The sequence below is a fragment of the Stegostoma tigrinum genome, chromosome 3, assembly GCF_030684315.1.
Source record: "Stegostoma tigrinum isolate sSteTig4 chromosome 3, sSteTig4.hap1, whole genome shotgun sequence".
Lineage (NCBI taxonomy): Eukaryota > Metazoa > Chordata > Chondrichthyes > Orectolobiformes > Stegostomatidae > Stegostoma > Stegostoma tigrinum.
In genome coordinates this window covers 38,296,212-38,309,498 of record NC_081356.1, presented here as the reverse complement: position 1 = coordinate 38,309,498, position 13,287 = coordinate 38,296,212, and the positions used below count along the sequence as shown (strand labels likewise).

Genomic DNA, 13,287 nt, shown 5'->3' with positions numbered 1-13,287 from the left:
AAGTCTGAAATTCTGGAAGGCTGAGCGGAATAATCAGATGAAGCTAAATGGGTAGTTTGTTGTCTAATCACCTTCAGATGATTTAAGCCAATAAAGCTTGAGGGAGGTGATTTGGTTCATGTGAGTCATTCTAGATCTGAAAATTCTCCGATTACCTTCTAACTTCGAAACGTGCTTGTTGAATAGCTTCACTTTCGATACAGAAAACTTTGCAAGTATTAATCTTTACTTGTGCATCAAAGTACTAAACTTATTGCTTTTTCTCCTGGTGTTCAATTTGAAATATTGTACTAGATGAATCCTTTTTATGCCACTTTGTGTCATACATTAGAGTTCCATGAGGATAATGCCAAGTTTGGTAGAATAACTGTGGTTATTCAGTGATATCTCTGTTTCTGTGCCCTTGCCATGTCTAGGAATTAAGAATACCTTGGTCTAACTTAGGTTAAGTTTTAATTAATTCCTAGGCATATGTTAACAAAATGCCTAATGTTTATTTTCTTCTTTTTAGCGATGGGCCTTAAAACAACATGATTTTAATCAGAGAAGATGGCTCTCAGATGTCCATGTTGGCTGCAGTCCCAGCTTCCTTTTTCTACTTAGAACCTAATGAAGAGATTGCTGCAGCCCTATGAAGAAGGTGCAGCCATTCTTTTGTATTAGGGACTAATTATACAGATCTACAAGCCTACACATGCTTCAAGATCAAAGCAAGGGGGTTTGAATGGAGTAATCAACTTTACACTAAATGTTTTTAAGAAGAAAGCTAACATTGTATTAAAAGGAACAAGTAGGATTATTTGTTAATGATTTAGTGACTAGGCTACTGAAAGCAATTTATTGCTACATTTACAACTTTTTTGTCAACTGTGGCATCATGCAGGTTGTGACCTCCAAGTTGATTTTGTAGTTTTTACTAACTTTTTTATAATTAATATACATTGTTCTTGCACATTCTATAGGTTTAGAAACTGCATTATAAAATTACCTGTTACCATATGTTGAGTTACATTTGTATTAACATTTTGGAGCTAAACCTGAAACTTTTATTGGGGAAAGAAAAGAGAGTACTAGATTTGCAAACAGCCATTAGTTGTTTGAAAGGAGGAATGTAGATGATGCCATCTCCAGATTAATATCGTCATGTTTCTAACTAATAACTATAAGCTAATGATCTTGTAGACCACATTAGGAGAAAATTCTGGTGAAGCAAAATCAATGATAAATTCACTTCTTTTTAAATATAGAATTTATACCTGTTCGTTTTCTTTCAAGTTACAACTCTAAACAGATTAAATTATTGTTGAGAATAAATTTTTCTTTAGTAAAATAGAGTTAATTGTTTTATAAACTTTCTGGATGTACAGTAATAATCATTTGCATGCATGGGGTCTATATAGGAAGATATATACTTTGGATTATTTTGCAAAGCGACGTCCATAACACCACAAGGAATGACAGTGAACCTAGAATTGTCTTCCAACTTCACCAAATTATGATGTGTTGCTGTCTTGAGAGCAATTCTTTCAAATATTCTATTAAAGTTAACTATCTGTTTTCTAAAGCCAGCAGCACAATTCACTGATAAGTCCTAGACAGTAAGGCCCTTCAAATAACACTGTTTTACCATCTACTATATGTAGCACTAGTTAGATATTCTTCGAATGAATGACAGTGACAGGGTAGGTAATGTTGCTTAAAATGTATTGAATTCAAGTAAAGGGAGACCAAAACGCAAATCAGCTCATTGAGACAATCTCATAGTTGCATCTGGCAGTTGCTTGTCTTCTCTGGTCGAAGAAGCTGAATTTTCTGTAAAATTGTACATTGGCTTTGTCCCTCTCCCCAGTCTCTCTCCTCTCTACCTTCATGTCCTTTTGGACCACCTCCTGTTTATAAACTCTACCGCTGTGTTTGAATCCCTCCCATCGAGTTTCCACTGCTATCATAGTATCAAAATAGTTCTTATGGAAGTGACACATAACCTCTGAGTGACTGAGAAAAGCAAACTATTTCTTTTTGACCATCTGTGACGTTTCTCAAGGAGCTCTTAATTGTTATTGAGCTGAGTGGGATTAGACTCCCAGGTTTCCGACTTGGTTAATAAGTAGGAGACTGAGAATCGCCTGTAATATCATTGTTATTCCTCACATTCAGATCATTGTCTGAAAATACAAGATTGTGTTTCCCATGGTAATACTCACCTCTACTGCTGTTGACCTCCCCTTCCACCATGTGTTAATTGAACTACTTGTCAGACACCCAGTGCCCAATGGGCAGAAATTTCATCTAGCTAGTTATTGCAAAGCATAAGCCATTGTTTTCACTGCCTTTCACAAACTCCCATTTCCTCGACACTGATTCCAGCTGGCAGCTGTCTAAGGCTGAACCAGCTGTCATAAACTGATCCGGGGTTGACCTTCCAACTATACATTCATGCCATCACATAGCCTATCTTTTCCATCTCTGTAACATTGCATGACTGCAGGCACCCAGTTCAGCTGTTGCAGAAACCCTGTTCCTTGCCTTTATTACTTCTAGCTAAGATTGACTATTTTAATATACTGCTGGCAGGCTACCTATGTGCGACCATTAGTAAACTTGAGGTCATCCAAAAGTCACTTGACCTTGTCCTTGTGCAAGGTTCTTTTCTACACTGGGTTTCATTTAAGCAATGCTTCAATTTTTAAAATTTTCATTTATGTGTCTGAACCTGTCTGATTTTGCCTCTCCTTTATCACTGTAGCCTTCTTCAGAGGTATGTGTATTCCTCAATTGCAATCTGTTAATTACTGCACCACTGGCAACTGTGCCTTCAGCTGCCTGGGCTCCAGGCTTTGGAATTCCCTCTGCAAACATCACTTGTTTTAAATACACTCCTTAAAACTACCTCTTTGACAGGATTTCGATCATCTTCCCTAATGTCTCCATGTGTGGATTGATGTCAAAATATACTGTTAAAATATAATGTTCCTGTGAAGTGCCTTGAGATAGTTTATTAAGTACCTTTTGTTAATTACTGTTAGGTAGCTGAAATTAGCATTACATATACAACTGGGTTCAGGAATGGTAGCTAAAGATGCACATGAGCAATTTTCTGAGCCCAGCAGGGACATCTCTAGGATGGTTACTTTATGAATTATGTTTTTGATAACTGTGCAATTAACCAGTACCGTTGTGAATGTCTCACAGAATCACGATAGGGAGTCTGTAGCTGCTTGTTCAGATATGCTGAAGTACAATTCCTTGGTGAACAACTGTCCGAATTTTGACTAAGTGCATGTCCTCTGTTATTCAAATGTGGGACTCCTATCCAAGCTTAATTCTGTTATATTTCTTCCTGACGTATGTGCATGTATGCATTGTAGCAAAACTCACTGAATAGGTTCTGAAAACAGAACTCTGTATTAGTTATTGGCTATCCACTTCCAGCTCAAATAGTCATGCCAGTTTTAATTATCCTGCTTTCTCAATGAAAATAAGCAAAGGCAAGCTATCAGCTGTATCAACTTGCTACTGCAGTGGTGGATAAAAGTAGGAGTAGGAAGAAAGAATGGGGAGGTAAACAGAAGTGCCTGCTGACTATATCATTCTGTGAAGCTTTTCCTAATTGTCCACAGAGCAAAGATCTGGGGGCAAGCAACCCACCTTCAGCACCTCACTCCAGGGATGGCCTTTGGATATTGTGAATTACAGTTTTCATTTTAGAGTTGAAGAATCGTCTCATTAAGGGATGTTCTTAAATGATGTATTAATATTTTAATGAGAATTACTATTCTTTATAAAATAAAATCCAGCACTGTAGTCAGACATTTGTGAAGTTGTATCACAAATCCTCTATTATTAGTCTTTTTCCAATCAACAAGTGACAGTAGGGTGAGCAGTTCATTCGACAAATGATTCAGATTTTTAAAAAATTCTCAAACCAGGGTAACGTTTACTGTTGGAGGTGGACCCTTGGATGTCCAATGGCTTTTATTAATTTGTTTTAAAATGCCACATGAAGAGGAACAAGAGACATCACTCTTGTATTAATGGGGAGGATTAAAACTTTAGTGAATTTCATCAAGACTTCTTACATGATAAAGTATACAGGAAAATCTAAAGTATCCTTCTATTTTTCATCCTGTGTTCTGGTGCAATGTATGAATGAGGGTGCTGATATTTAATTTGTGTTGAGCAGTATGTTGTTTTATGTATTAAGATTGTAGAGAATATTTGCGGTTTGGATTCATATGTTTTGCCTGTTGCACGGTTTTGCCACTTCAATTATCTTTGGTGATATAAGATGTTTAAAACAAAGTCAGATCAATTACAGCAGTGTGTCAGCCCATTGCGTCTCTTGCTGCTTGCTTTGTCATTTTCCTTTTCCTGTCCCTTTTTTTTAATTTGCTTCGGTTTTAAATTACAATCCAAATCTGCTATGAGTGCTGAAGACTGCCTCAGCAGTCTCATTTTCTAAAACATTCATGACTTATATTAATGATTCTACATGTGGCACAAGTTATATTTTACTATTAATTGTCTCAAAATTTTAATTTTAAAAACCTGTAATGGATCCCTCCAGTTGTGTTTGTAGGAAGGGAATGAGTGAAGATGTCACAGTTTTCAGTCGTAACTAACATCATTCCCTACCCTTTGTATCATGTTCTTCTATCAATGAGATGCATATAGCTCTGTGCCAGGTAATCTAATTGATGCTTCATCATTTGCAAGCTTTTACATTAAATACCCCGTGACTTGCTTCAAACTGGCAATCTCATTATTCTGTTCAACATTTTTCATTTCTACTAACAATCTATGTATTGCTACTTTTGAATCATTCTGTGAGGTGTCATGTGATAACTTTTCCTCTTTACCTCTTGGATGTAAAGCGGTTTAATTGAACTGTTTGGCATTTGGACCACATTTCAATTTTGATCACAGTAGGACTAGTGAGCATATTTCAGTAAGATGAGGCTTATCTTAATTGTAACGGTCAATTTCAGGAAAAAAAATTCAAAGCAATAAAGTGCCAAACTGCAGAGCTAACTCAATTTTTTTTTGCCTTTTTGGCTAAAAAGCAGACGAAAGGGTGAAAAAGCCTAGACTTCAATTCCTGATCACCCCCAGGAAGGGGATTGGGAAGCAAGACTGAGTGTAACTAGCACTGACCTTGGTTTGTGTTTGGCATGGCACATTCTGTGTCAGCCACTGCAGAATTCACGTCAAAGTGGAGATCAGAAGTGGGTTGCTTTTCTGCCTCAGGTTTTCTTCCTGTCACTGAGCCATCCATTCACACTTGCTCATTCACTCACATTCATCACCTTGGATAATGGTTCTAGTAATTGTAACTGGTAATCCAAATCCAAGGCTAATGTTATGGAAACATGGATTCAAATACTCCCACAGCAGATGGCAAAGGTAAATCTAAGACTAAAGCTGGCCAAATGATATTTGTGTAACCATTGTGGTAAAAACCCATCAAGTTCACTGATGTCCTTTGATAATGTCAGCCTTTGTTCCTACCTGGTCTGACCTCAATGCGAGTCCAAACCCAATTAAATATAGTTAATTCTTAATTTTCCTCTGAATTGGTCTAGAGAGTCATTCATTTTAAGGGTAACTAGAAATATGCAACAAACTCCACTCTTATCAATGATGCCCATTTCCCACACAAGAATAAAGAACCCACCCGTTCTCAACTCCCCCAAAGCCATTGATCCATCCTGTCATCACCATTCACTCAGTCACCCTGCTGCACCCACTCACCAGTGGTGTCACAATGTTGCCTGTATGACATTTTTGTCCATTGTAAATGAAACATCAGATGTATCCTTCTGCAGGTTTTTGATCCATCCCACATTATTTTTCACTCTGTTTTGCCCATCTAAACATTCCTGTTGATTTGCTGGAAAGGAACACACTTCCTGTTAGAGTAGACACTTTTTCTTGATGCTATATCCCAAAACGTATGACTTCACGTTTTTTTTCCATATTAAACTGCAGCTGCTATCTGTCTGCCCAATTTGCTATCACTCTCTTTCTGCGGTGTCTTGGCGCTGTAGTGACAGTTTATCTTGTCCCTAATTTGGCATGTTGACAGACCTCTCATTCTTGTGCCTATTTCTGGATCCTTTAGATGCATGCAGCTTCAGTTCTTAGGTGAAAAGAGGGATAGTTTGAACATATTGGTGAAATCCTTTAGATGTACCTAGATGACATAATGGAAACAGAATGCAAAGAGACTGATTTTATTATGTTACTTTTCACCATATATAAACACTGCGGTAAATGCTGTAGTGCATACATGATCAGTAAAAGATGTGGCTACATAGCAAGTAACGTTTAATTGTGACAGCAGTGTAATCTTTGGGATCAGTTGTATGATTACAAAGATTCTTTTTGTTTTTTTGGTTAAGTAAGAACACCATTCAGCCTTGTGATTGATGTACTGTTCAAGGAATGTAGTGTGTTTGATTAATTCCAGTTAAGTGAATCTTTTACTTCATTAAGTTTACTGGTGTTTATATTAACAAGCTGTTTTATCAGCTATATTTGTTGAATAATTTTCTAATGTAGTTCAGTATGTTGGTAAAATGTAGCAGTTGGTTGTACAACATGCAATAAACATCTGATACAGAGCTGTTTGTCTCATTATGTCAGGATTGACGATTGGAATGAACTTCACTCCAGTCCAATTATGCATTTTAAAAAATATACACCTGGGGCTATAGCTGTTATTATTTCTGACTTTTAGAAGTTGGTGGTGGGAGAATTTAGGCAACATTTTGAATAACAACTAACAATGTATGTTCCTGAACTTGGCATTGCAACAGATTCACCAGAAAAAGTAAATTACGTTTTCTTTAAATTTTGATGTATCTAATCTTCTGGCCAAAAGAGGCATTCCAGGTGTGGGGGTAAAGTTGAGTTGAGGGAGAAGTTCATCTCTCTTATTGACAGCACAGCAGACTTTAGAGGCTGAATGACCATTGCTTACTCTCTTTTTTTTTTATTTTCTTATGCAAAATTGAATTAGTAGCTGATTCATCATGAGTTCAGGTTCCACTGCAGACCCTTAAGCATGCAATCCAGGTTAAAATTTCAGCACACCATTGAACAAAAGTGGACTTCTAGACAATTGTAATAAGAAAATTTGACAAGGAGCAGTGTGTGAAGATACCCGAGTACGAAGGTATCTTATTGTGTAAACAAAGCCCCAAATCATTCATTTGCCCCATAATTCAAGCCTGCAATCATCAGAGTTGAATTATTACTCCTGAAGTGACTGACTCAGTAGGATTGTGGCAGAGAGTTTGTCATGTATTTAAGTAGTCGCTACAGAGCAATATGAAAACATCTGGTGACGGCCTTCATGCAAGAGTCTGTTCTGAAGACATCAAATTCAAATGATGAAGTGGGTGACAGGGTTCCTTTAGTAGCGCCATTTATATTTAAGAGAGTCATTAGCAAAATGAAGAAAGTAACTAGTGTATGCCTGACTGGATGTTTTTCCATCCTTGCTATAAAACATCATCTAGGAAACATTTATAATTTTGGTGAAATTGGATTTTAATTTTTCATCACAATAAACTCTGGCCACTGCTGATAGTGACTGTAGAGATACTTGAACTGAATAGAGCAGATGAATAGAAAAATGCTGTCTGTACACAGTAATGTCTAGCTATTTTATTAAGTGTCCTTGCATATTTGGAAGTTAATGACTTGAAAGTAATCATCATGCACTTTCTACCTCAAATTCAACCATTGGCCTATTGCCCATGGAACAGGGTTTTATTCAGGTTTTTGTTTTTTTTGTTTGAAAATCCTGACATTGGAAGCTTTAGAAAAAGTCCTGTGTTTATATAGCATCTTTCACAACCTTGATCCAAAAGCATTTTAAAGCCATTGAGGTACATTTGATACATTTCCTACTTTACAATAGTGATCATATAATAGTCAATTTGTACATGGGAAAGTTCCAAAGCAACGAAGAGGTAATTCCCGGGTAATCCATTTTATGGCGTAGAGTGAGGGAAATTTATTGGCCAGGACACACGAGATAACTCACTTCCTGTCTCAAAATCATACAAAGAATCTTTTAGGGAACACTATAAAGCATATGGCGGGGAGTGGGGGGGGGGTTGGTGGGGAATGATTTAATTTCTGATTAGAAAGACTGTACCTTTGGCAGGGCTACAGTGGAGTGGCTAAGTTATTACTGAGGTAAATAACTGAGTGCATAACGTAAAAACAAGAATAATTTCTACACACAGTGTGGGAACAAATATCAACAACCTGCTTAGCGAAATGCCGAGAGTTTCAGGAAACAGTATGACAGGAAATTGTATGACATGAAATTTAGGTTTGGGTAACTGATTATTACGGAAATAATTTTTAAAAGTTGAATTATTTTCAGAGGGTTGAGGAATGTTCTGATAATGAGATCGACCAAGGCACAAAAATAGTTATTTGCTCAATGGATAAGTTCAGGCAGGCAACCACAACTGTGCAAAGCTTCAACCATCACCTGGAATTGTGGATCTTTTTGGTGGTTAACAAAATCAAAACTTTACACATTATGCTTACCAGAAGTACCATGAAGCAATTCTGTATTGTCTGTGATCCAAATACTAACGTGTAATTCTTGGCTGGATATGCCTTCCAAAACATTGGGCACTGACCAACACAGCAACAATGTTACGTTTGCAAGGAGAAGGATATATCAGTCTAGGAACTTTCATAGATGCCCCATAACCAGTTTTGTGAGTAGAATAAAAATGTTAATGGATGAAGTGAATGGGGGGGGGGGGGGCGGGGTTGTAGAAACTGTGGCAGATGAATTCATTGTAAGAAATTGTGAGGTTATCCATTTTTGACTGAAAAAGATTATTGTCAGTGTATAAAAGGATATAAAAAGGAAAAGTGATTTCCAGAGAGTTTGAAGTTATATAGTGGATGTCCAAAGAGACTTGAAGGTTCAGGTGCATAGATCTTTTAAAATGTCATGAACAAGTGCAGAAAATAAAAAAAAAGTAATGGAATGCTAGCCTTTATTTCCAGAGGACTACAGTATAAGGATGCTGCAGTTATACAAAACCCTGGTTAGACTCTGTTTGGAACACTGAGTATATCTGAGCACAACACCGTAAGAAAGATATGTTGACCTTGCAGGGAATAAAACCTGAATGGTACCTGGACTTAAGGAGTTAAGTTATGAGGAGTGATTATACAAATTAGGCTTGTTTTCTCAAAAAATTATAAGATTAAAGATGATTTGATCGAAGTCCTCAAGCTATTAATAGGAAAAGAACAGGTGAACTGTTTCCACTGGTTGGGAATTCTACAACTAGGGTGCATAGACTGAGAATTAGGTCCAGACTGTTCAGGAGAGATGTAAGGAAGCTGTTCTACACACTAGGAGTAGGAGAGGTTTGATACTTCCTTCCACAAAAAGCAGTCGATGTAGGATTAGTTATTCATTTTAAATCTGAGATAGATGGGTTTTTGTTAAGCAAAGGTATTATGTGATATGGGCCAAAGACAGAACACAGGAGTTAGACCACATATCAGTCATAATTTCATTGAATGGTTGAACAGGCTCAAGGCCCTGAGTGGCCTACTCCTGTTCCTATGTACTGAATTTTGAACAGTGACTGGGGGATCTTGCCTGAGGAGCAACAGCCTTTGCTCTGTCTCATGCTCTCCCTGTAATGAAAGAAGTTTGAGACAGAATGTGGGATGAAAATGACCACTATTTGATTTTAGTAGGATAATAGGTCAGCACAACATCGTGGACCAAAGGGCCTGTACTGTTTTATGTTCAATGTCCTTAGAAGGCTGCTTCACACCCGTGGAGGATTACTGAAGAAGGTTTCATATCTTCTGTCTGTAGAAAAGAAAATTCAGCTAACCTGGTTTGAGAAGATACCTCAATGGTGACAGCTTGTGTGTGCAAAGTGAGTTAAGTTACAGATTGACTGACATTTTGGGAACAATTCATGAATAATACTATTTTTCCTGAGCTTAGCTATCACTTGACCAATGTATTTTGCAGGTAGTATTGCAGAGCGTTTTTTTTCTCAGACATTGGGAACATACACTTGGAAGGAGGAGAGGGGTACTAGTGTTAGTTATCAAGAAGTGTGATTGCCTGTGTAAATATTTGCACAGTTTGTACCTTCTGTTAATAATATTTGCATCTTTATCAGATTTCTTTTTGTTTATGATGAGCTAGCTTTTTTGATTATAACAAGCCTGGTTATCTTGTTTTTAATATTTAATTAAATTTAGTTTAATTGATACCTAAAGACTTGGCAACACAGTCCTTAACATTTAAACTTTGTTATGACAAATGGAGGAGTGATCTAGGAAAGGAATCAGTCCTTCCCGCCAACCTTGGCCATAATGCAGACTATGCTGTAATTTATTTTTGAAGGCAATCAAGATTTCATTGCAAATTGATTACTTCACCATTTAAATTGACAAACTATATTGTGGCACCAAATGTTTACAATGAGCTGGAATTTCCAAGGAGTGGCAAATTCTTGTAAGTTGCTGCTCTGGCCCTTTCGTTAACAAAAGCAGGGAGCCTTGTATTTCTGAGAGGAAATTCTGGTTAGGGTCATTTCAGAAATGCAGCACTTTACTTCCATTCTGACAGGTTTTTTTGTTTGTGTAGTGCTGAATTATCAGAAGAAAGCAAACCAAGCCTCCTCTTCACAGCAGTCAGCGACCATATTCTATCAAACAGTAAGTATGAGGTATGTGTGATGTTAGGGTGCTGGGAGGATAGGGTGCCAGATGGATAGCATGCCAGTTGTGTAAGGTTGCCAGGTAAGTGATGCAGTGTTTTCAGCTGGATCAGGTTGGCTGCGAGCTATCATCTGGGTGATTGGCGCTTTCTGTTTTAACAGCAAAAGATGTTGCCTCAGGTCTGGCATCAGTGACAGGGTTGCTCAATTGGGTGAGTTCCAACAATAATGAGGGATTGGATCCAGCCTGGTGGAGGATGAAGCGGGATCTATATGATGTTGGGTCCAGCTATTTTTGGTGGGGTGTTCAGCAAGGTCCAGCAGTAGGCAGGTGGGTCAGATTGGGAATGGGTTGATTCCATGGTGAGTCTAGCCCAAAGGGAATAGGCTGAGCTCAACAGAAATTTCTGGGATGCTTTGGCAGCGGTCACTGTGCATGTGGAGAGCTGGTTGTCAGACTTTTGGAGGGCATAAGCACTCAGGGAGGGTGTGTGTGTGGCAAGGTGGTGGTGTTGGTGGTGAGTGAAGTACAGGTCTTTTGAATAGTTACTCAGAAGTTGCACCATGTGTTTAATAGTCTTAACTTTTCCTGAATAATTATTTCAGTTGATTTTATCAGAAAACACTGCCTTCTGAGTTAAATGGAGAATTTCTGACCAATTCCAGGCCTTGGGAAATTGTCCAGCAGAGTCTTCAATTTCCCAGACAATTCCTTTTGGGCTTCTGCAGGGTCGCTGTGTGCAACATCCATCTTCATTGGACTAGCAGCTGTCTTCCCAGTGGAAAATCTGGGCCAATATTCTTTGTTAGTCCTGACTGTATTTGTTACAGTGAGGTTCAACTGCGTGTAGGCATTACATATTCTATTCAGTGGAGCATGTGGCTATGTAAAAAACAGGGGAAATAATAGGACATTTTGATAAATGTCTTCCTTGTATTACAGGAATAAATTGATACATGGGGAAATAGCTCTTACAGCAGCACAGTTGTGCCATTTCACTTGCTTGCACATTGTCATGGTAGGGCAGTTAGGAGTTCTTAAGTTTATTCGCATGAAAATAAAATTGATACCATATTTGATTTTCTCTACTTGAAACAGCTTCTGTAAAAGGTACTGCAAATGTCAATTTTAAGCCACCTACTCCAAAGCATTTATAGTTAGAAATAGTCTTTTGCTTCCCTGATAGAGCAAACTATATTCACATTGAAGAAATGCAAGTACATGAAGCCTCTATATTTTCTGGTGCAGACTAACTGCAGATTTGTCTGATAGGAGCACAGTGGAGAATCTGCCATCTTCCTGTCTCTACACAATTTAATGCTGTGTTGGAAACACTTCTGGATGTCCTTGCAATTCCACCATCAGTTGAGGTCCACTTTTGGCTGTCAGCCCATCACTGCTGCTTGAATACCAGCAGCAGGCAGATGAGGTGAGTGGGAGTTTTTCTTTGCAGGAGGGCCAGAAAGCTCAAGGAGATTGTTTAAAGACACTTTCTGCCTGATCAAGAATCCTGTCAGAAGGGATGGCCTACAGAGAGCATTTCCTCTCCTCCTGCACTTTCTTCCAAACTGCACCTCCCCGCCTCTGAAATCCACTTTGAACCCACCATACCACCCTCACTCACCTGTGGCTGGGGTTGCTTGGCACTTCTTGGCTGTGGCAGAGGGATTGGCAGCAGCCATTGCCCCTGTCTCCCCTACACCTGACTGGCGCTGCTTTTGTTTGATCAGCTGGAAACATCACATGAGCAATCAGCTCATCGTGAGTTTATGGGAGTCTGATCGCTGTTCCACCCTAACAGTAAAAAATATCTAATTATCTCACAGCATGGTTTTAAATCTGCTGATACTAAATTGCATTGATTTTTGTCATTAAAGCTTTGGAGCAAAAGAATTGCTAAGTAAGCATGTAAACAAAACAATATACTGCTCAGAAGCAGATATTCAGCTGTAATTTATTATCATCAAGAATGCAAAGCAAAAATATAGCAAAAGAAATGTTTTCCAATTTTTAAAAAAATCATGCCTATTTTCTATCAGTGAGTACCAAGTCCATGACGGGTGTACTGGGTAAATTCATTCTTCATTGTAGTAATTTGAGTCATGTGGGTAAACTTAAATACTGGAGACAAATATTCCTGTTAATCCCATTCTGAGAAATGGAAATTATAGGGACAAAATTGAAACAGCAAACTTGCATGGCTTAATTAATGCTCTGACCAAGACTTGTTTTGAAGAATGAATTTTCAGATCTTAGTTGTTTGAAGGAAAATATTGATTTCTTTAATGTGTATCCACCCTCCTCTTTAGAAACCAGAACTGAAAATTGAGCCACAGATTTCGTAATGATGTCGTTCCCAATAGGGCTGCATACTGAAGAGTCTGCCTAAAAACTGGGCAAGCCGTCCACTACCTGCAGTTGTACCTAGGACAGAAACCCAGAATTTGTTACAGTGCATGAGGCCATTTGATCCTTTGTGCCTACCCCAGTTCTATTACCTCGGGCTAATCTCCTGCTTCCCCCACACTCCCCACTATCCCTGTGTGATTT

General features: G+C 38.2%; 1 protein-coding gene across 3 annotated transcripts in view; it reads left to right on the top strand.

The window, feature by feature from the left end:
• The window catches only part of LOC125450936 (SWI/SNF-related matrix-associated actin-dependent regulator of chromatin subfamily E member 1-related-like), a 48,266-nt gene extending 41,643 nt beyond the window's left edge, over positions 1-6,623 (top strand). For all 3 annotated transcript variants that reach the window (XM_048527409.2, XM_048527410.2, XM_048527408.2), the window contains exon 10: positions 512-6,623. In XM_048527409.2, the coding sequence (XP_048383366.1) occupies positions 512-524 (13 nt within the window). In that variant the 3' untranslated portion in view covers positions 525-6,623. The remainder of the gene's footprint in view (positions 1-511) is intronic.
• The last annotated feature ends 6,664 nt before the right edge of the window (positions 6,624-13,287 follow it).